Source organism: Quercus robur, chromosome 2 (assembly GCF_932294415.1).
Source record: "Quercus robur chromosome 2, dhQueRobu3.1, whole genome shotgun sequence".
In the NCBI taxonomy this organism is placed as follows: Eukaryota; Viridiplantae; Streptophyta; class Magnoliopsida; order Fagales; family Fagaceae; genus Quercus; species Quercus robur.
This window is the reverse complement of record NC_065535.1, coordinates 55852127-55875721: the sequence shown is the minus strand read 5'-3', so window position 1 is coordinate 55875721 and position 23595 is coordinate 55852127. Positions and strand designations below refer to the sequence as shown.

The following is a 23595-nucleotide window of genomic DNA, read 5'->3' as shown; positions in this document are numbered from 1 at the left end:
TAGTGACCAAGAGATTCGCTAGTTAAACCAGTCATCTTCTTCTAGAGTCTCCTCAAGTACCTCTAGTGGCCCAGATATTGGTATGACATGCAAAGATAGTTGTTTTAGGGAAAAAAAAAAATCAATGTTCTAAGCTCCCAAGAAGAACTCCTCATTGATCTCATAGAACAGATCGAGGACCTAGTCATCAAAGCTCAGTATCTTAGCAAGTTCCAAAAATTCTTAGTTAAGGAAACCAAGGAACCCGAACCTAGGATACTTGAACCCAAAGTATACCTAGAGAAAATCTACAATAGGTTTACCAACACTAGGAAGGAAGTTACAGTCAACAACCTTCAACATGAAATCAAGGAAACCAAATCTGAGGTTAGAACCCTTAAACAGGAATTAACCATTCTTAGGGTTGATCACAATTTCCTTGATCAAAGATTAAAACATTTGGAAAACACTTCTCATCAAGGCAATGAGGAAGGTCCCTCATTTCAGAACCCTTTTGATGATGAAGATGAAATAGTTAACCCTATAGCTGACATGGTATTAGAACAACCAACCCAGAAGTTCTTAGAAACCATCAGTAGGATTAATTTCCAAAAATGGCATTCCAAAGTCAGGATTGTCATCAGCAAAGATTTTGAATTTGAGGTCATAGCCCTAATAGATTCAGGTGCTGATCTTAATTGCATTCAAGAAGGAATCATTCCCTCCAAGTACTTCAAAAAGACCAGGGAACGATTAACATTCGCAAGTGGCGAAAAAATGCAGATTGAATTCAAGATCCCAAAAGCCCATGTGTGTTAAGACAACACATGCTTCGAAACCACATTTGTCCTCGTCAAGAATATGACAGATAGGGTCATCTTAGGAAACCCTTTTATGTGTTTGTTGTATCCTTTTATCACAGATAGTAAAGGAATCACTACCCATCATTTTGGCCAGCCAATCAAGTTTAAGTTTCATAGGAGCCCAGAACCTAGAGAAATTAGCAGTTTTTAGGACCTATCCATCTCCAAGACCCTTAACCTAATTCAGGCCAAAACTCATCATCTTAAGTACCTTCAGGATGATTTGAGATACAAGAAAGTTGAGGAACAACTAACTTGTAAAAACATCCAAACAGAGATCAGGAGGCAGGGAGTTTGCTTTGATCTACTCACAACTTTTTGGCATAGAAAGAGGCACGAGGTAGCCCTCCTATATGTCAAACCAGGTCCATGCATTTACCATAAAATATTTTGCTTCATAACATTTCCCAATTTTTACAAGAGCATTTCAGCAAGCAACCATTTAATGAAACTCTATTTTGCTTTTTTAAATAATTCTTGGTAGGAAAAGGAGCAAATGACTTATAATATAAATACCACTAGTAAGTGGAAAATGACTTCTTCAACAGAGAAGAGGAACAAGGGGAAAGCACTTGCATAAGGCAATCCTCAAGACAAAAGGCTTCTAGCAGGACAGTCTTTTGTAATGCATGAAGGCGTATCCTCTGGGGTAAAACTAAGAGGATCAAAATCCCTTCAGGATTATGTCTTGGCAAAGGTGACATATTCTAGTGGTGACATGGTTGCTATTTTACAGGAAGTTTTATCCAGGACCCTACAGTTCAATGATGGAGCATATGAAAACCTATCAAACTCCATTAAGTTTATTCTTGATAATCTATAAGCAGCTTTTACCATAAAACACCACACTCTCTTTCAAAAAACCCTCAAAGCATTAGAACTTCATCTTGTCAACCTTGAAGCAAGAAATGAAGCTCTCATAAGTCAACTCTTTGGCAAAGAGGATATCCATTCAAAGGATAAAAGGACTACTATGGGCACTAATTATGCTAGACTAAGTCTTAAGACCTAGAGCCAGCTAAGAAGTGCTATTGCCAACTTGCCGACTGAAATACAAATTAATATTTTAGGAAGCAAGGCAATGTTTGAATCCTTTGACCAATGGTTCAAACATTTCAAAATATTGGTCACTACCACCATCCCAAATCTTGCAAACTCAGATGATACAGGCAACATCTTTGTTCAAGCTACTTGGGAAGAACACTTTGGGAGCAGTCTAAAAGTGTATGAAAAGAAGCATTTGCTTCCTGGTCTTCTAATTAATTATGAAGATGGCACAGACAGTGATCTTAGATGGCTTTCACAAATGTTTGAATATGGCTTTATCAGATTAATCAAGTTAACAAGCTATAACTAGATCAGCCAGTTTCCCTAGATCATCCAACAGGCTGTTGCACTAATCAAGAGTCCTTTTGTTTCTATTAGATGCTGGAGCACGATCCCACAATGGGAAAGAAACAATTGGATGACTGTCCAGCCTTCCAGACATCTAGTACTCATTAATGGGTACTCTCACCAAGGCCCTTGGTATGAAGGAGATTCCTATTTGACCTACAAAGATCCTTATGCTCTCATAGATTGCTGGAGGAATTACTTCAACAATGAAATTCTTGATACCATCCAAGGCCTATGGAAAAACTATCATTTCATTGGAAATACAGGCAGAATTTCAGTATTTACCACCAGACCTTACTCCACTTCCATCCCCAACAAAGAATTGGTTACAATAATCCCAGGCAATTCATCACAAGAAACCCAAAATATGAACTACTAGTATACTGTGGATTCTGCAACCAATATACTATTTATCATGAGCATGATTGTAACTATAATCCACCATGGGATCCTTATGATGGATATCCATCTGATGCTTATGATACATATTAAATGCTCAGTTAAATGGTGGGATAGCCTTAAGATTGATCTGGTCATCAGTCAGCTCAATAAGGGTTTCCCTTCTCTAGTACCAAGAGCTATTGTTCAGAAATCAAGGTCTCAGTCCAGTCTAGACTTCGTCCAGGTTGCCGGAAAATCTAGCAGAGAATTAAAAGATCTTGCTTTACAATTGCTCCTCCAATTAGAGAAATTAGAGGAAGAAGAAAAGGTTTCTCCTGCCTCTTCAGCAGCTTTAACCAGCCATTATCCATTTGACCCATTCCAAGACTCTCAAGATCCTATGGCAGGGTACACTCAAGTCCCTTATGAAGGATTCAATTTGGATGATGATTAAATCCTTTTGGATAGCACCAGTCACTATCAGAACAATACCACCAAACAGAAGACTATTCATGAACAGTTCATGAACACTTCCAGGGCTACAGCAGCCACAAACAGACAAAAGACAACACTATTCATGAATAGTAAAAGTTACTATTCATGAACAGTACTCGATGCTACTTTCCAGAGTTACTGTTTGCTATCGGTGGAAAAGGTTTTCACCTTCAGTAAAAGCAATTCACCCTTTGGAATTTCAGCAATCAAGGTAGAGGATCCAAAGCTCCCTTCAACCTATATAAGGAAGCTTAAATCCCATTCTTCAGCAAGCTAATTTTTTAGGTTAAACTATTAGACCTCCTGAGTTCCTTATTACAATACCCCTCAGAAATCCTGTAATAGGAAACCCCCATGGAATTAGATATACTAGTGTTTAACCCGCGCAATGCGCAGAATCATTTTACATATTAAATAACGTAGTATATTTAAGCATATAGTATCCAATATCCCCTAAATTTTTAGAAATTAGTTTCTTCAAATCACTCGTGTGTACTTCCCTGTTATGAGAGATTAAAAAAAAAAAAGAATCTGATTATAAGCAATTAAAACTTACATGACAATTTCAAATAGCAAGTCTGCTATTCCTAGGAACCACAATGAAATAAACCATGAGGTTAGAGAAGTTTACAACCAAAAAGTTTAAAAGGGAAAAATGGTTACTGGTTTGTGAAACAGAAAGTTAGAAAAATATTAGTCAAATAATAATGCATAATCAATAGTACATTGGAATATCAAATTCTAAAACCAAACCAATATATAACCCTTAAAAGGGACATTGCAAAAGAAAAAAAAAATGTTGTAGTGCATAATCAAGCCACAATTTATAAACAAAACAGAATTCCACCTACAACAAACAAAATGCATAATCAATAGTAGATGGGAATCTCAAATTCTAAAACCAAACCAATTCATAAGTCATAACCCATAAAAACAACATTGAATCTTAATCTTGACCCTAAATTTCATTTGCAAAAAAAAAAAAAAAAAAAAAAAAATCACAATCCCGAAAAAGCTGCAATGATACAGAGAAAATTTGTTAACAACAAACCTCGTAGTGATAAACAAAATAGATATATTAGATTATACACACACCCAAGTTATGGAATTCATGAACCTTTTCACCCATTATTATGTAATCATCTATTCATAAAATAAATAAATAAAAGTAAATCATCTATAAGTACTCAAATCCAAAACACTAAGGGCCCGTTTGGTTGTAGTTTTTAAAAATTGTTGTTTAAAAAGATGTGAAAATTGTGGTTTAAAAAGTGTTGTTGAACAACGTGTTTTTAGTGTGAATAAAACAAAAAAATGTGTTTGGTATCATTGTTTAAACAATGTTTTTCAGTGTTCAAAAAATGTAAAATATGTGTTTGGTATGTATGTTTTGTTTGATAAAAAAACCTGACAACGTATTAAATAATAATTTTTTAATCCGTTTTTTATCCCTTCTTTATTCCTTTTCTTCTTCTTTATTCCTTTTCTCTTCGGTCTTCAGTTTTCCCTCAGAGCAGAAAACGGCCTTTTCTTCTTCTTTATTCCTTTTCTCTTCAGTCTTCAGTTTTCCCTCAGAGCAGAAAACGAAAAAGCCAAACCCATGCACATCCTCATCTCCATCGACGCCAAAGAAGATCCACGGCTGGGCTTTACGTTCGTCGGAGCTCTCCGCCGATCAGCACCTTCAGCCTGAGATTACACAGCTCCGTTCACCGATCTTCAGGCGTAGTTCTTCCCTCTGCTTCTTCTTCTTCTTTATTTCTTTTCCGTTTCTTTCTTTCTTTCTTTAAATCTTATTTGCCGCGAGACCGATTTGCCTCTTTGCGTGACCGATTTGCCTCTTCGCGAGACCGATTTGCCTCTTCGCGTGACCGATTTGCCTCTTCGCGAGACTGATTTGCCTCTTCGCGTGACCGATTTGCCTCTTCGCGTGACCGATTTTCTGTGAGACCGATCCAGGAAGAAGCATTTTGGCGGTGGAGAGGAAGAATTGAAAACAAAATTTCTGCCGTGACTATCTATGAGTTGTGTATTTGTGGGTTCCAATTTGTGTTGTTGAGATCTTGTAGGTTGTAATTGGTGTTTTTGAGGGTTGTGATTGCTGGTTTATTACCGTTGTGTGTTGATGGTGTTCTGTGTGTTGCTGGTTTGAGGGTTGTGATTGCTGGTTTATTACCGTTGTGCCATCAGAAACGCTGTTTATTGTTTAAAATGTGGCCGGACCATGTTTCAAAAATTATGTTTCAAACACAGGTTTTTGAGTTTGTAGTTTTCAAACAATCCTATTTTAAGCACCATCACCAAACGGATTGTTCCAAATTTTGGACATAGTGTTCAGTGTTTAAACACTGAACACTATGTTTTCAGTTGACAAACCAAACGGGCTCTAAGACATACACAATAAAAACAATCATACCGTAGATTATTCTTTTGAAGGTAGTCACATATATTTTTTGTTTTATTTCAATAATCTATAAGAAGTGAATCTTATGATTCACAATATTCATTATTGTGGAATTGACTAATCTCTGTGTTATTTACACTAAATGTATCACTTTTTGTAAATATAGGACTTTGAGTCCATTTTCTATTGTAACCTCTCTTAAGCCCATAGATATTAGAACCAAGTACCCTAAAGCTAAACTGCTTTTGTCAGTCCTACTCAAACTGTGGAAGCTTTCCCTCCAGAAAGTAGCTAAGATGGGAATTCTACATCTAGGAACTTGCAAGATGGAAAAGCACATGGAACCTGTCCTTATTTTAACTCTAAAACTATAAAAGAGCAAGGTTCCTATACAGTTGTAGATTCCACATAACACAACCAATCAGCTTTGACCTGAGGAAGAAAAAAAAATATAGATAAGAGAAAGATTGGGGAGAGAAAAAAAATTTATCACAATGAACCAACTACAAATTATCTACCACATCAAGCATCAGTGCTACATAATGAAATATTGCAGATACTTAATTTTTTTTAGTATTATCCTCAAGAAAATTCCAAATCTTCATTAAAGTAGAAGAGCCCAACAATCTAACGTACATCAACCAAAATACGAAACCTATCAAACTCTAAGATGCATACTATAAGCCAATTAACAATGTGTCTGTTACCAAACCAAACCAAACCACCTTTCAAACCCAAGAAAAACCAAAATAAAAGGCTTCCAATCAGACAAACCAAGGGTACATACAAAAAATGCACATAACTCTATAGTGGAGGAGAAGTCACTAAGAAAGTCCTCACAAATTTTGTACACAATCATAAAGTAATCCCATTTCTATCTTAACAAAAAATACTCCAATGCCAAATAACAAAATGATACCAAAAAGTATAAAAATATACCTTAATATAAAAACATAACTTAATGTTATTCCAGTGGCAAAAGCCTTAAAAAATGGACTCAGTACTAGGGGGGAGGATGAATCTTATCAATGAAATTTTAAACTCTATCCCTAGTAACATACCAACCCCTTTTATCAGCAACATTTTCAAACCAATCTTTGACAACGCATGATTGCCAAAGTTCGCACATTGCCTTACTATCTGAATTTATTTATTTATAATAATTCTACTATTTAAGCCAGATGACTAAAGCAACCTTTACATAATATTCGGTACATTTATTTATGTTCACTCTCTAAAAAAGTCCTTTGATTCATCTGAAGGTTGAGACTATATAACATTATTGGTCATTTACGTATTAGAAGACAATCAAAACTTATATAGTTGTTTGTCTTTTAAATATTTTCAAAGAAATTTACACTTAGCTCAATATACTTCACCTACTTTTTTCTGGAAAATGTCATCCAATAATGCAACATGACATTATTTATAAATAGCAAACCTAAAGCCAAACAATATATTGATTATTAAATCCTTTCTATAAAATAGACATATATGTGACATGTCAATTTCTAACAGATTATATACCATCCCAAACCCAATAAAATGGCACATTTATTCATGACCAATCTACTGTTAGATCCTAAAAAAAAAAAAAAAAAAAAAAAAAACTGCAATTGGAAAACATTTAGCAAAAGAATTAAAAATAAAATCTACAGTCAACTAAAATTTAGCCCAAAAAAAAAAAAAGCTATAAAAAATATGGGAAAGTAAGCAAAGAAAGAGAAAGAAATACAGAAAGAAAATATGTGCCAAAAACATAAGAAAAAGAGAAGGGCTGTCATGCCAACAACTGGCTGCTCTTTCATTTCCTAGTAAGTTTTCATTTTAATTTTTTTGTACTCTTCCCTCACCTTAACTAATTAGTCACATAATAAATAATCTCCATTTTGATGTTGGCCCATATGCTTAATTTGAAAATAATAGTCTGACTGTGTTAAATTGATAATCTTCATTTTGTTTTTGTTTTTGAATTTTTTTTCTTTGTCATAAGTCTATGTTTTGAAGTTTGGTTTTACTTCCCATTTGATCAATTCCTTCCTTTCTCCCGACAATAGTTCCTCCAACGTTTTCTACCTTAACAGTAAAACCTTAAATGTACCCATCTATTTTAAGTTCCAGTTAAGTTCTTAAAATCTCCTTTTCTAAGATTTTCTTTTCGCAGAAAACGTTTGCATTTATAGTCTTATTTGTGTTGTTGTTAAGGAAATCTTTGTCCTAAATCAAAGCAATTGCAAATGGAAAAGAGATTTCATTGAACAATGAAATAAGGAGGAAAATTTAGGCTATCATACCTTTCATTTTATTGTAGAGAACCCAATGATAATTCTCCTATTAGAGAATCCAGTAACTTTTCTGGCAAGGAAAAAATTTAAATTAGTGATTTAGATAAATGACATTTGAAAGTTTGAGAAGATATGCTAACTACCCATGAGGCGTTCAACAAAACCAAACGATGCCAACGAATTGCAGTCTGCAGTATTTACAAAGTTTTTATTTTTTTATTTTTTTATTTTTTAAAGATAAAGATAGAAATTTTATTTGATAAAAGGGAAATCCATGTAAAAACACATAACAACCTTGTAAGCATAAATACAGGGGAACAAAGACCTGTTCTACAGAAAACAAAATATGCAACAAAATAAATATAGTCCATGGACATACAATACATAAACAGCAACAGATATTAGAATTGCAGAAAATCCTGAACCTGTTCTGCAGAAAACAAAATATGCAAAAACAGAAATACAGCCCATGGACATACATCACAGAAACAGCAACAAATATTACACTCAGTCCCCTGTAAATAGCATTCAATAGATATTACACTCATAGCATTCTCAATATTCATCAGTCTTGTATTCCCAAAATAAGGCTGCACTGAACAGAATGGCAATCTAAGGCAAATGAATTGCAATCTACATTTACAACCGAGTTCAAATTTAGAATCACATATATTACAACACTTGCAATTCATGTTGATATAAGAGTCTTAGGATGCTCAGAGATTATAAAACCATAACCTATATACACAAAAATTAAATCTCTCATAATCTGAAATAGAACAGAAAATTAAGTAAATAAGAAAAGGGTATGAAGAAAAGAAATTGGTGCATAATTCTTAACCGTTTTTTATGCTACAATTTAATGAATTCAAATTTCAGGTGCAAACAAGAACTAAATCTAACAAAAATCTACCAAACAGGGAAAAAAAAGTTCTAACCAAAAAACAATAATCAACAAAACAAAACCCAAGAAATTAAAATTAAGAACAGAATTTCCAATGATTTGCCTTTCCATCTACAAACCCAAAAAAAGAAAAGCTAAAGAAAAACCCATTGCTTTTTTATTACATAGATCGGAATTGAAATCAATCAATGACAAATGAAATCTACAACTGAATCCAAGAGAGAGTTAAAACAAAAACCTATATTTGTACTTGGAGTGCGGAGTGAAACGATTGGAAGCCGTATCCACATCAACAACATCCCCTGCTATAGGCAGTGACTATAGTGCTCTTTGAATCCTCGCCGTACTTCGCATCGGAATCGACGGTGGTTACAGAAGGCTGATTGAAAGCCTTATCAGTTGGTTCTTCCTTTTCTTCTTCTTTGAGGCGATCTGATGGGTGTGACAGCAGTAGTAGTGTCATCGTCTAGGGTTTGTTTAGGGTTTTCTTCTGTAGTAGTAGTAGGGTTGAGATTGAGTTGGTCTGATGAATCGGTGGCCATTGTGTGAGAGAATCGGAGATGGCACCTCTGATCGCTTAGTTCTTTCTCATCTAAGTTTTGGATTTTGTTTTTCATCTTCCTTCTTCTTTTGCTTCTTTTTCTGGAAAAATCAAAAAGCAAAAAGATCGTTTTAGCGTAACTGGAAACAAAGAGTTTTTGAAAGGAACTGGGAAGCGGTTTTTTTTTTTTTTTTTTGATCGGAAACCATGGGATCTCACTCTCTGTTTATCAGAGTCTCTCTCAGTCTCTTTCAATTTAATGGTGTTTCTGTTTTTAAACTATGTGCACGGTAAATGGGTAAAATTTAAGGCGCTCAAACGGTGCAACGTACGCTGTTTCGTAACTTTAAATTGCACACGTGTCTGAATTTAAGATAGACAATTATCCTATTTGTCAATACCTCCTTAATTGTAAGAATCTACTTTCTCTTAGCTTCTGCTATTATATATATATATATATATATATATATATATATATATATATCTTAATCTGATGATAAATAGTTATCATCAGAGTAGATGCCATAAAATCCTCAAAAAAAAAAAAAAAAAAAAAAAAAATGGAGTAGATGCCATAAGATGAATTGTTGAAACTCTTAAAAAATAAAAATCACAATTCTAATTTTGGTATATGTATCACCTTATTACTATTTTGAGCCATACGGTCTGCATCTCATTCCCTTACAAGCTAGTTGCATCATCTGATCACATTAGTTTGTTGTAGGGAGTGGTTGAGATTTAAAGTCGTAACTTTTTAGATAATAATATAATAAGCAATGACTTGAAAATCACCGTAATAAATAGACAAAAGTCTAAATTTTTATTAATCTCAAAACTGAATTGCCTTTGGAAGTTACAATACATTTAAATAATAAAAAGAAAATCTAGAGCAACTAAGAAAGTGTATAAAACCGTAATTTGATTAAACAATATTAAAAGCACTTAAAAACAAGAAAATAAATATCCTAAACCTAAAATAACAAAAATTACATTAAAATAATAAAATTATTAAATTGTAGATTATATCTTACATCATTACATAAAAATACTAAAATTATTAAATTAAAAAAAATTAAATGATAAATCATGTCCTACATGAAGAATGTAAACCAATATTTTACACCATAACTTGATTAAATTTAAACTCTAATATCATACGAAATCATGACGTAAGGAAACTTCTTTTTCCTTCCCAAAATTTTTTTTCTTTATTTTTTTTAACCCACACCAGAATCCATATTATAAAGTACATACTTAATTTATAGTTTTTGAATTTAAATTTATGACTTATATTTGTAACTTCCGATCCATGAGGTCAAGACTCAATTTTATAATTGACATTAAATAAAAACAAAGAATCTAATGAAACTGTATTGTGAGACTTTGGTTTCATATTTGATAGAGTTCAGGCTAATAGAACTCATGTACTGTGAAAGAGGTGTTCTATAAAACTGTCTCGTAAGATTATGCATTCTGAAATAAATCCATAATTATAAATGATGGGCCTTATATTTTGTTTTAAGTGAAACAAAAAAGTTCTTGAATATCAATTGGTAGCGTCAAAGAATTAAAATTACTAGAAATAAAATTTTACTCTACAAAATTATACTCCTACTTTCAATGATTTAAATGTTAAAAGAGGAATTAATTATGAAGTGAATCCTATCTAGTAAATATTGAAGCTTTGTTCATGAGTCAATGAATGTATGTTCTTAGTAGCTAAAATGTACCATACTCTTTTGTGTTGTACAGATACATACCATACAGATACAAGATTACAAACCAGACATCCATTGAAGATGCAGGAGATTTAGAAGTTCTTGTTAGGGGTGTGTATGGGTCGGGTTGGGTCGGGTTAAGAGGACTTTTTGATCCAACCCATCATGGTGGGTTAAAAAAAATTCAACCCAACCCAACCCAACCCATCACATAAGTCTAACCCAACCCATGTGGGTTGGGATGAACCCATGGCTTGGGCAATTTTTTTTATTTCTACTATTATTAAATTGAGCAAAAAAAAAAAAAAAACCCAAAGATTAGTATCAATATAACTCCTTAAAGACAAACAACACTAATGACTAAACAACAATAGTAATTTGCTAGGGTTTGTATGAACTGATTAACTTTTATATAGAATAGGAAAAGTTGGTTATTTAAAAAAAATTATTAATTATATAATATATTTTAAATATATATTAAATATATGAGTGAATTCGGTCAGATTTGAAATTTTATGACCCGAATTCAACCCGACCCACCATCAAAAAAAATTTTATAACCCAACCCAACCTACCAAGCCCTACAAACCGACCCAATCCGACGAGTTGGGTTGGATTGGGTCGATTTTGACGGGTTGACAGGTTGGCTGCACACTCTAGTTCTTGTCATAAGTTCTCAAAAAGGCAAAGGGATGTTGTTCCCAAAGGTACTCGTATTGTTTTTGTTGTGGGTCCAGCCCGTGGCAAGAGAGCCATGTAGTTTAAGACCCCTATTAGAAATTGAAGACCTCATGAGTTCTAATTTGAATTTGAGTAGGAGTTTGTGTGATACAAGGATGGTGTGGCGGCTAGGGTTATTTAAATAATGATTATATGTGAAAGAAGGGCTGTTTTTATACAAGGACAGCGCCACAAATTGAAGAATAAAGAGAAAGAAGGGCTGTTTTTAAGAAAAATAATTTGTGTGTGTGTGAGTGTAAAGAAAAATATGAGAGATTTTTTTCTTTAACTGTAAGGTATATACAAAAATTATTATAATTGATTTGATAATAGTGAAATTATTTGAAATTTGTCTCCTAGTTTTTTCCCTTCAAAGAAAAAAGGCTTTCACGTAAATTTTTGTATTTGTGTGTGTGATTGCTATTTTGAATTGCTAATATTTGTGATAATATTATTGGAGAACCAACCGTTTTAACTATTTAGTGAATGTTATTATGATGTGCTTGTTGTCTTAATTAATTTTAAATAAAATTACTATCAAACTAACATGTATGTAATTCCCAGGGAGGTTGGGAAACAGATGAATCAAAAATAGAGGCGGCTTCACGGGAGACCATAGAGGAAGCAGGGGTTCGAGGCATTATCGAGGTTAGTGGTTCTTTGGAGTTCCAGTTTTCCTCAACTGAACATTAAGCTGTGCTAAAGCTACGAATGTAGCTAGCTGAGGATTAGAAACTTGTTCACGAAATTTGTACATGGTTTCTAATAATAAGAAAGTTCTTGTTTCAGAATTCATCTTTTGGTGCATCTCATTATGTGAACATGGTGACAGTAAAATGACTTCAGTGGTGACTCTTTTTTGTCAACTTCAACATGGGAGTTAGTCTAATTTGATACGAATCTGTCTTCAACATTTTTAAATGCTTTTTGACTGCCAGGAACATTACAAGAAATGTAATGGGATGGGATGGGGTTAGAGTTCTGGTTCAAGCTTCCATCTTTTGATTGCCATTATCGCTCTTGCGTTTTAATGTCTCATGTATATCTTTCCAAGGACATTTGGCTAGATATATCCAACTTTCTTCATCCATGTTATGCAAATTCGACATGGCTTGTTGATAGTTTCATCACAATGATGTGTTGCCCGCATCGCCATCAAGACCAACCACCTTCCTGATTTCATTTGGCAATTCAAATGAGCAAAGCATAACATAATATTATCAATGTTAAGTGTTGTGTTAGCCTAGCCCCACTTATGGGGCTAACATGAAGCATTAGACAAAGAATGGGCAACCAATTATCATAAACCCATTTGACCTTTCGAAAATTTTCAAGTTTTATACTTCTATTCCATATAACCTAGACAACCCAAAATAATTTATTTTATTAAATTAATATACGGGGCCCTAATTCTGAAGTAATGAAAATAATATCCCCCAATCAGATGGAAGAGTTGCTGTCGCTTGCTGTCGCTAAAGTGTAAACCAACGGAAAAAAGAAAAAAAGAAAAAAGAAAAAAAGAAAGAAAGATACCTAGATGCTTGCTGTCGCTTCCACTTTTCTGGTAGCGACACCACTTCGCCGATCATCGTCCATCTCCTTTTTGTCTTTGGTTCTTCTTCTTCTTCATCTTTCGTCCAGAGTTGCTACACTTCTATTTCACTTCTTAATGATTCTGACATATGTTTGCCTTTACCCACGTGAACTTGGACAGTTTAAATTTCAAATAGATTTTTATATTTTTTTTTAATATTAAAAGAACACAAGTTGCAAAGGTATTTCACAGTTCAAACTTGTACTATTACTTTTAGTCCAAAATTTATGTGTAATTTTTTAGGTGTTTTTTAGATTTTTTATTTAAGATTTAGTGTTGTGGTTACTTAACTAAAAAATACACTTTCATCTTATAAGAAAAAATTTACATAACAAAATTTAAAAAAAAAAAACCTAAAGAACAATACTTAAATAATGTATCTAAATCTTGCTTTATGGAAACAAGTGATCTGTCATCTACAACTACATCTACAAACTTGTATTATTACTACCATTATTAATATGATTATCACCATGTAATCTATTAAGTATTATCTACGTGTTTACTTTTATTTATTATCATTATTACTACTATTATTGACCGTTCAAACTTGTATTATTACTACTATTATTAAGGAAACAAGTGACCTGCCATCTACAACTACAACTACAACTACAAACTTGTATTATTACTTCTATTATTACTACTATTATCACCATGTAATCTATTAAGTATTATCTACGTATTTACTTTTATTTATTTATTATTATTATTATTACTACTATTATTGACAGTTCAAACTTGTATTTTCACTACTATTATTAAGGATACATGTGATCTGTCATCTACAACTACAACTACAAACCTGTATTATTACTACTATTATTAAGGATACATGTGATCTGCCATCTACAACTACAACTACAAACCTGTATTATTACTACTATTATTAATCAATTATCACAATGCAATCTATTAAGTATTATCTACGTCTTTACTTTTATTTATTATTATTATTACTACTATTATTAAGGATACAAGTGATCTGCCATCTACAACTACAACTGCAACAATAACTACAAACTTGTATTATTACTACTATTATTAATATAATTATCACCATGTAATCTATTATCTACGTGTTTACTTTTATTTATTATTAATGAGCTGACAATTTAATTTGAAGGTTCACAATTAAAGCATATATGTAAATTATCATTTTAAATATTTGCAACAAATTATATAGATTTTGAATAATGAATATATATATATATATATGTATGTATTAATAGTAAACCCGAAACGGTACGCCGGTATTAACCGGAAACGAAATATTTCATTTTTTTTGATCAAATTGAAATGGCTTCCGGTACGGTATTGACTTCCTTGAGGTACTAATGAAGAAAGGCTGGAAAGTGAAAACAAAGAAATATGGATGGAGAGTATTGTGAAATTATTATTGATATAAAGAAAGCTAATAGAAATAGGAATAAGGATATATATCTTGAGTAGTAATGTGTAAGTCCAAAGTAACGATCCATTAATGGATACTAATAAGTTACTCGTGTGATGTATAGATAATATTATAATTGATGGCGAACCAAAAGATTTTACTATCTTTAGTTCGTCCATAGTGTCATCCAAGTCCAGAAAGGTTAACCCAATAAAAGAATTTCATCCAATATCAAAAGATCATCCAAGGATATGAAGGTTGTCCATCACGGAAACAAATGGACGACCCCTCAACACTTAGAAAATCTTCAGAATGAATTTATGTACAAAAGTTTATAATTCGAATCATGTTTTACTATTTTGAAGTATGAGAAAAATCTTTGTTCATCGCTCTAATTTCGCACTAAGTTCTTAACTTATCATTGCAGTTGTAGAAGATAAGGTTAAATCTTCTAACTTCTATGGCAGTTATGGAAGTTAAGTCTGAATCGTCTAACTTCCATACACGTTGAGGAAGTTATCAAACAAGTAACCACTCCAAAGTTTACTCTATAAGGACTTATCCACATTAAATGAAAGTAAGTTTCCACTACTTCTAAAGTTGGAATTCTTGAGTTCTAGAGAAAAAACTAACTTAAGTATCGGAGGGTTCTTGGCCGGTTCATCCCAGTCACCTTTGATCTTGTGTTTCTTTCTTTTCAGGCCTTTCAAGCAATCACTAGCCCATCGAAGCCTAGAGCATTCAACCTATTGATTTTCTGTGCATCATCAATAATGTTGGCGGAAATACTATTTCGTCCCTACATTTTCACCTCATTCTCACTTTGGTCCTTAGTTTTTTTTTTTTTTTTTTTTTTTTTTTTTTAATTTTTTTATTTTTTACTACTTTTAGTCCCCAAAATTAAAAACCATTCCATTTTGGTCCCTGTCGTCATCTTACTAATGGAAAATAGCCTACGTGACAAACCGAGTACACTGTTGGCACACAAAATGCTGACGTGGCTATTAAAATAATAATAAAAAAAATTTATTTCACATTTTAAATTTTCACGTTAGCATATAAAATTATTTAAAAATAATTTATCAATTTTAACTAAAGAAAAAAAAATTAAAAATAGAATTAAAAAAAAAAAATCACATGAATTGAGATCTAAGGGGATTTTGAACAAGAACACAAACCCAAAAATTTTAAAACCCAAAAAATTAACATATGATCCAAACCTGAACACTATTCTCTCAAACTAGCCACACACTTTTTCTTTTTTTCATCTCAAACTCAAACTCTATTCTCTCATCTCAAACTCAAACTACATGGCCACACATTATTCTCTCATCTCAAATTCTCTCTTCCATCTCAAACTCTCTCTTCTCTCATGGCTCAAACCCAAGCTCTCTCTCTTCTCTCATGGCTGATCCATCTCATAGCTGAAGACCCATGGCCGAACCTCATGGTTGAAGACCTAAAGACCTATGGCTGAAACCCACGCCTATCATCTTATTCTCTTTCCCTCTCTTCTCTCATCTCTCATCTCAAACCTGGGCTCTCTCTCTTCTCTCATGGCCGATCCATCTCATGGCTGAAGATCCATGGCTGAACCCCATGGTTGAAGACCTAGAGACCCATGGCCGAAACCCAAAGACCCAAGGCCGAAATCTCACCATCTCTCTCTTTGGCCAGGATCGTTTAGAGGAAATAAGATTTGAAATTGATGAGGATTGGCTTGTGTTTTGGTATTTCTGGTTTTGTGTTTTGATATTTTTGGCTTGTGTTTTGGTATTTTTGGTTTTGTTTTTTTGATCTGAACGTGGTTTGGGTTTTGTTAGTTGATTGTGTTAGCATTATTGAGTTTGATCATAATTTTGTAGGTGTTTTTGTCTGTTTGGTTGTTAAGAAAATGCAAGAAAATAGAAGAAAATCTTGAATTTTTTATTTTCTAGGCAACCATGTTCTTGGAGAAGAACATGAAGAACAATAAAATATTTAAATAATTAAATAATAACTAAAATTTTATTTTATTTTAAAATATTTAAAGAAAAGGAAAAAATAATGATGTGGCATTTTTAATATTTAAAGTACTAACATGTGTACTTTGTTTGCCACGTAGGCTATTTTCTATTAGTGAGATAACAGTAGGAACCAAAATGGAATGGTTTTTTATTTTGGGGACTAAAAATGGTAAAAAAAGAAGAAGGACCAAAGTGGGAATGAAGTGAAAATGTAGGGACGAAAATAGTATTTCCGACTATAATGTTTTATGCAAGATGATTTTGGAGAATGTTGTATAAGTGTTATAGCATAATTGTTATAAAATTTTATTAGTAATGAGTTCATCATAAAAAGCAACAATTATAAATTGCGCATGCATATCTATTATAATTATTCAATTGAAATAATGAGAAAAAAAAAAAAAACTTTAGAGGAATATTATAAAATAACAGTTGATATAGAATATGTCTTCCTTTTGATCTTTGTAATTCTAAAACAAAATACACATACAAAACACCCACAGTCAATCATATCATTTACAAAACCCACAAATTCACAGCGTCCGATTTTAACATCAAAATCGTATTTGTCGTTGTCACTCAATATAAGATACAAGCTTCCATTCCTTGGTTGTATCCAACTCATACGAGTAAGGATTAAATGAAATAGCAATGTTAGAATTAGGTAGGATTCGTAGAAAGATTGAAGGTAAATGATATCATTTTTGGTTTGTATGTATTTGACATGGGATGACATGAAGGGCTATGGGTAGGTATATATAAAAAAGTAGAAGTGCAAGAGGTGAAAATAGTGAATTAAAATGTAAAGAGGCTTGTGTGTATGTGTGAGGGATGAAAAGTCATGAAATATTGAACCAAAGGATACAAAAAATATTTATTTTTAATTAGAAAAGTTTTGAAACATTGAACCAAATGAAATAAAAAGTCAATATTTAATTTGTTTTTATCTCTTATGTGGCACTTGAGAATATTTCAATTCTCTTTGTATAGAATGCGCCACTTCGCAGAATCTCATACTTTTCCACTTGAGGTCTCTGTTTATATAGTAGATGATATTGATTGATTTGTTTTTGAGTAAATCCATTAATGGATTGGGATAGTTAAGAAAACTTTTATGTTATTATCACTTTATTATGATTCTAATTTTGGTATGCATTTCACCTTATTACATCTTTTTTTTTAGAGAGCATTTCAATTTATAGTGTCCGTTTTTTATGATAATTCTTTATTATCATACTAAGATATCAATCGGTTTTTTGTGTAGGCAGAGATTGAACCCTAAATCTCTTATTCAACTGTTAGAGATTTTACTAGTTAAGTTAACTGTAACCCACATCTTATTACTATTTTTTATTTGATTGCCAACTTTTTTTTGAGATATACGGTCCACATCCCAACATTATAATTTTCTGTCACATCAAATTCCCTTACAAGCTAGTTGCATCTAATCACATTAGTTTGTTGCTGGGAGTGGTCGAGATTTTTAAAATGGGTAGGGTCATTGTAAGGAATAAGAATCAAACTCTTCAAAAAAAAAAAAAAAAAAGGAATAAGAATCAAAGGCAAAAACTTAAATAATGCGCGCACATTAACATACCGACAACAAAAATAAAACAAGAATGAACGCGAGTATCATTACCTTATAGTAATATAATATAAACACCAGCACAAACAGACCAAAAAAAAAAAAAAAAAAACCACAACATTGGACTTGAAAATCATCCCAATAAATGAGGCACGCCACATTATTATTTGAGAATACTTGTGAAAAATATAGATAAAGATTGCAAGTTAGCACGAAAAGAGCATTATTTGGGCTTCTCTCTCTAATGGCGTCAAATAACTCGGTGAAAATACTTGAGGTTTGCCGAGTGACTCCATTACCAAGCTCACAAGCTTCAGCTACCCCAAGTTCTCTCCCCCTCACCTTCTTTGACATACTTTGGCTTAGATTTCCGCCAGTGGAGCGAGTTTTCTTTTATGAAATCTCTTCTACTAACACAAGCTTCATGGATTCCATTCTTCCAAAACTCAAGCACTCACTCTCCCTTACACTTCATCACTTTCTCCCTCTTACAGGTACCTTCATTTGGCCTCAAGACTCCCTCAAACCTATCATCAGTTACACAGAGAATGATTCAGTTTCACTCACTGTAACCGAGTCCAATGCCAATTTCTATCATCTCTCAGGCAACAACTTTGTTGAAGCTGTGGAATACCATCCTCTTGTACCTGACTTGGCAACATCCCATGAACAAGCCCCAGTATTGACGTTGCAAGTCACGGCGTTCTCAAACTGTGGGTTTTGCATTGGAATTACTGCACACCATGCTTTTCTTGACGGAAAAAGCTCAACCATGTTTATGAAAGCATGGGCTCACTTGTGCAAACTTGGCGGAAATGCTTTGTCCTTGGTACCTGAGCTAACACCATGCTTTGATAGGATGGTTATCAAGGACCCGGCTGGGCTTGAGTCAATCTACTTGAACGGGTGGTCGAACCATGATGGACCACACAACAAGAGCTTGAAGGTGTGGGAACTAAAAACACCACCAGGTGTGGTACGTGGTGCATTTGAGTTGACTCGTACAAAATTAGAGAAGCTCAGGCAGTTGATAACCAATATACTGGAGAAGAACAATGAACAAGAGCAACCAGTTCCCTTATCAAGGTTAATCCTAACATTTGCCTACACATGGGTTTGTCTAGCTAAGGTAGAAGGACTAAGGGACAACAAAATACATCTTGTGATTAATGTAGATGCTAGGTCTCGCTTAGAACCTCCTGTGCCTGGGAATTATTTTGGAAATTGCCTTATTGGTTGTGTTGCAATTGCAGAGAGAAATGACCTTTTGGGTGAAAAGGGAGTGGCTATGGCTGCGAAGGCTATAATTGAAGCCATAAGAAGTTTGGATTATGGGGTCCTAAAAGGTGCTGAAAAATTGTTGTCACTACTGCTCACTGTAAAGAAAGACAATATATCTGATAGAGTATTTGGAATTGCTGGGTCACCTCGATTTGAGCTTTACAATACAGATTTTGGATGGGGAAAGCCAACGAAGGTAGAGATGATTTCTATAGATAAAACAGGAGCAGTACGTGTTTCGGAAACTAGAGATGGTGCTGGAGGAATTGAAATAGGGGTGGTTTTAAATAAAAATGTAATGGAAGAGTTTGCTTCAGTATTTGCCAAGGGTCTTGAAATCCTGTAAAGTTACATGTAACTTGCAAGGTTATGCATGTAAGAGATCGAGACGATGTGTGAACTGTGAGGCCATTTTGGTTGATTTGATATTTTTGTTTTGTGTAATGTCAACACAGTTTGTGATCCAATATATTTAAGTCTTTTGTCAGGTTCATGAAAAGCAAGGGTGCTGATGATCCGGTCATAGCAGGTTGTTCTTAATGAATTGAATGTATTAGTGTCAGTTAACGATAAAGAGATCTTAGCTTTAGAATTGGTGTCAGTCATAATTATAATATTTGCTTGATGATTCTATTCTATATATAGCTTTCAGATATGTAAATAAAATGCATATTGTGCACTCTCTCTTTGTTTCTTTTTTTTAATTGTCCTTTATTATTAGTTAGATGGAAAGTGAAAACTAATGTTCTTAATTAACAGTAAATAGAATTGGTCCAAAGTCCATAAGGTAGTAAGGGGCGAACTGATTTGTGGAGAGGAATTGAAGACATTTTAAATTTTAAAAGTATCACCTCCGATAGTACTGCTAATTTTGTACGTTCACATGTTTGTATGCTTACTAAGGGCTTTGTAATTGAACTAGCACCCTTGAGAGAAAATGGTTTGAGCAGCAGGATTAATAGCATATTGTAATTATTTAGTATAAAAAAACCATGTTTGTATGCCCACATGCATGGATGTACACAAGTTTGTATTCTCAAATTTTTAGATGTTCATATACTTAGTTGCTCACATGTTTTTAGATATAATATTTAGATGGTGTTGTAGGGAATTAAATCCGAAATTCCCAACCTGTGAGAAACAAAAATTAGAAAAAACACACGTCAAAGAAAATGATCACACGCACAAGACAATATTTACGTGGTTCAGCAATTTGCCTACATCCACGGAATTGCAGGGATTTCACTATTATCAGGGAAAAATACAAAGTGCGGTAGTATAGTATTTCTCACTCTCAACAATGACAACAACAATAAAAAACACCGTCGGCCCAAGCCTTCGCTTCATGGACTAAGTCTCAAAACATCTCCCATTAAAAACAATGTAACATTATTCGGGTCGTCAACCAAATCAAACAAAACTAGGCTCCACAAAGCCCAACAAATCTCCCACTTGGAGACTAGTTTAATCACCAACATCAACCGCAATCCTCCAAAACACAATCCCTCATCCCTGCAACCCATCCTCTTGTCCTCAAGCTAGAAGGCCAATTGAAGCTGCACACAGCTTCAGCTTCTCAATAGTGACACTCTTAGTCAACATGTCTGCTAGGTTCTTAGATCCACAAATCTTCTCAAGTATTACCAACTTATCTTCAACAAGGTAACAGATAAAGTGATATTTTGTCTGTATATGCTTCGACTTTGAATGAAAAGCCGAATTTTTAGCAAAAAAAATTGCACTCTAACTGTCACTGTGTAGAATGCCCATCTCCTGCTTCTTACCTAATTCATCTAAGAAGCCATGTAGCCAAATAATCTCATTTCCAACTTCAGTTGCTGCAACATACTCAGCTTCTATAGTAAACAAAGTAACAATCTTTTGTAGATTTGAAGCCCATGATATAACTGTACCACCCAGAGTAAATACAAACTCAGTAATACTATTTCTACTATCAATATCACCAACAAAATCAACATCTACATAATCCTGTAGTTCCAAACTTGCACTTGTGAAGCAAAGACATGTATTTGATGAACCTTTCAGATATCTCAGAATCCACTTGACTGCCTCCCAATGCTGCTTTCCTGGCCTACTCATGAATCTGCTCACAACTCTCACTGCATGTGCAATGTCTAGCCTTGTATACACCATAGCATACATCAAGCTGCTAATAATTGAGACATAGGGCACTTTGCTCATATGGTCCCTTTCTTCTTTTGTCTTCGGTGATTGTTCCTTGCTTAGTTTGAAATGACTACCCAAGGTTGTGCTCATTGGTTTAGTTTCATTCATGTTGAACCTGTTGAGAACTTTCTTCACATATTATGGCTGTGAAAGCTTTAATGTACCATTAGCCTTGTCTTTAATGATTCTCATACCGAGGATTTACTTTACAGCTCCTAAATCCTTCATTGGAAACTATTTTGACAATCGCTTCTTTAGATTATTAATCTCTTCAATGCTAGACCCTGCAATGAGCATATCATCCATATATAACAGTAAAATGATATAAAAATTTTCAAAGAACTTAACATAGCAACAGTGATTAGCTCCACATCTCTTGAACTCAATTCTATGCATAAAACTATCAAATTTCTTGTATCACTGTCTAGGAGCTTGTTTTAAGCCATACAAGCTCTTTCGCAATTTACAAACTAGATTCTCTTGTCCCAGAACAATGAACCTTTCTGGCTGAATCATGTAAATATTTTCCTTCAAGTCACCATGAAGGAATGCCGTCTTTACATCTAATTGCTCAAGATGTAAATTTTCTGCAGCCACTATTCCCAATACTAGTCTAATTGTTGACATCTTCACAACTGAAAAAAATATTTCTGAGTAGTCAATACCTTTCTTTTACTAGAACCCTTTAACAACTAATCTGACCTTGTAATGTTTTCTACCACCATGCTCATTCTTTATTCTGTATACCCACTTGTTGTGCAAAGCCTTCTTTCCTACTGGCAATTCAGTCAATTCCCATGTCTGTTTCCCTAACAACTAATCTGACCTTGTAATGTTTTCTACCACCATGCTCGTTCTTTATTCTGTATACCCACTTGTTGTGCAAAGCCTTCTTTCCTACTGGCAATTCAGTCAATTCCCATGTCTGATTCCCTAACAACTAATCTGACCTTGTAATGTTTTTTACCACCATGCTCATTCTTTATTCTGTATACCCACTTGTTGTGCAAAGCCTTCTTTCCTACTGGCAATTCAGTCAATTCCCATGTCTGATTCCCTAACAAGGAATCCATCTCATCCTTCATGGCTAACTTCCACTTGCTTGAATTTTCATCCTGCAAGGCTTCTTCATAACACTTTGGCTCACCACTGTTAGTCAACAGGGGATAATTTAGAGTGGGTGAATAACGCTGTTGAGGTCTAATGGTCCTGGAAGATCTACAGATTTCAGCTACAGGTGTACTTTGATCTACCTGTGAATCTACATTCTCCTTATCTTCTTCACCCCTTTTTTGGACAATACTTTTAGTCAATTCATCTAAGTTGACAAACTCAGATTTCTTTTGATCTATCTTTATAACATCTGACACTATAGTTGACCTGTCCTTATACATAATCTGTTCATTAAATATCACATTTCTACTTCTGATGATTTTCCTGTTTTGTTCATCCTAAAACCTATAGCCAAATTTCTCATCACCATAGCCAATGAAAAAACATATTTTAGACTTTGCATCAAGTTTACTACGAGCATCAGAATCAATATGAACATAAGAAACACAACTAAAAACTTTTAAATGTGAAAACCTTATCTCTTTACCGTTCCAAACCTCCTCAGGAAGTCTGAACTCCATGGGAATTGATGGTCCTCGGTTTATCAGGTAAGTTGTAATGCTAACAGCATCAGGCCAGAAAGTTTTTGGTAGTCCAGCATGCAATCTCGTACTTCTAGCACGCTCATTGAGAGTTTTGTTCATGTGCTCAGCCACACCATTCTGCTGTGGTGTCTCAGGAATGGTCTTTTCCATCTTAATTCCTTGTGCAGCACAATACTTACTGAACCCTCCATCTATGTACTCTCCTC

General features: G+C 33.8%; 2 protein-coding genes and 1 long non-coding RNA gene across 3 annotated transcripts in view; 2 read left to right on the top strand and 1 right to left on the bottom strand.

The window, feature by feature from the left end:
* The window catches only part of LOC126714091 (nudix hydrolase 17, mitochondrial-like), a 46498-nt gene extending 34018 nt beyond the window's left edge, over positions 1 to 12480 (top strand). The window contains exon 6 of the transcript XR_007651539.1: positions 12412 to 12480. The gene's annotated coding sequence lies outside the window, so the exon portion shown is untranslated. The remainder of the gene's footprint in view (positions 1 to 12411) is intronic.
* Positions 5586 to 9516, bottom strand: LOC126714093 (uncharacterized). The gene is made up of 3 exons (XR_007651540.1): positions 8945 to 9516; positions 7812 to 7872; positions 5586 to 5949 (listed from the first exon to the last, which is right to left on the bottom strand). It is a non-coding gene; the product is annotated as an uncharacterized LOC126714093 (long non-coding RNA).
* Positions 12481 to 18418: 5938 nt separating the features above from the next.
* LOC126714090 (phenolic glucoside malonyltransferase 1-like) lies at positions 18419 to 20061 on the top strand. The gene has a single exon (XM_050414087.1). It carries the CDS (start codon positions 18508 to 18510, stop codon positions 19888 to 19890), a length of 1383 nt encoding a protein of 460 aa, XP_050270044.1. The 5' UTR covers positions 18419 to 18507; the 3' UTR covers positions 19891 to 20061.
* The last annotated feature ends 3534 nt before the right edge of the window (positions 20062 to 23595 follow it).

Excerpts from the sequence above, each read along its gene's own strand:
- LOC126714090 (XM_050414087.1), top strand. The coding sequence starts at position 18,508 with ATGGCGTCAAATAACTCGGTGAAAATACTTGAGGTTTGCCGAGTGACT.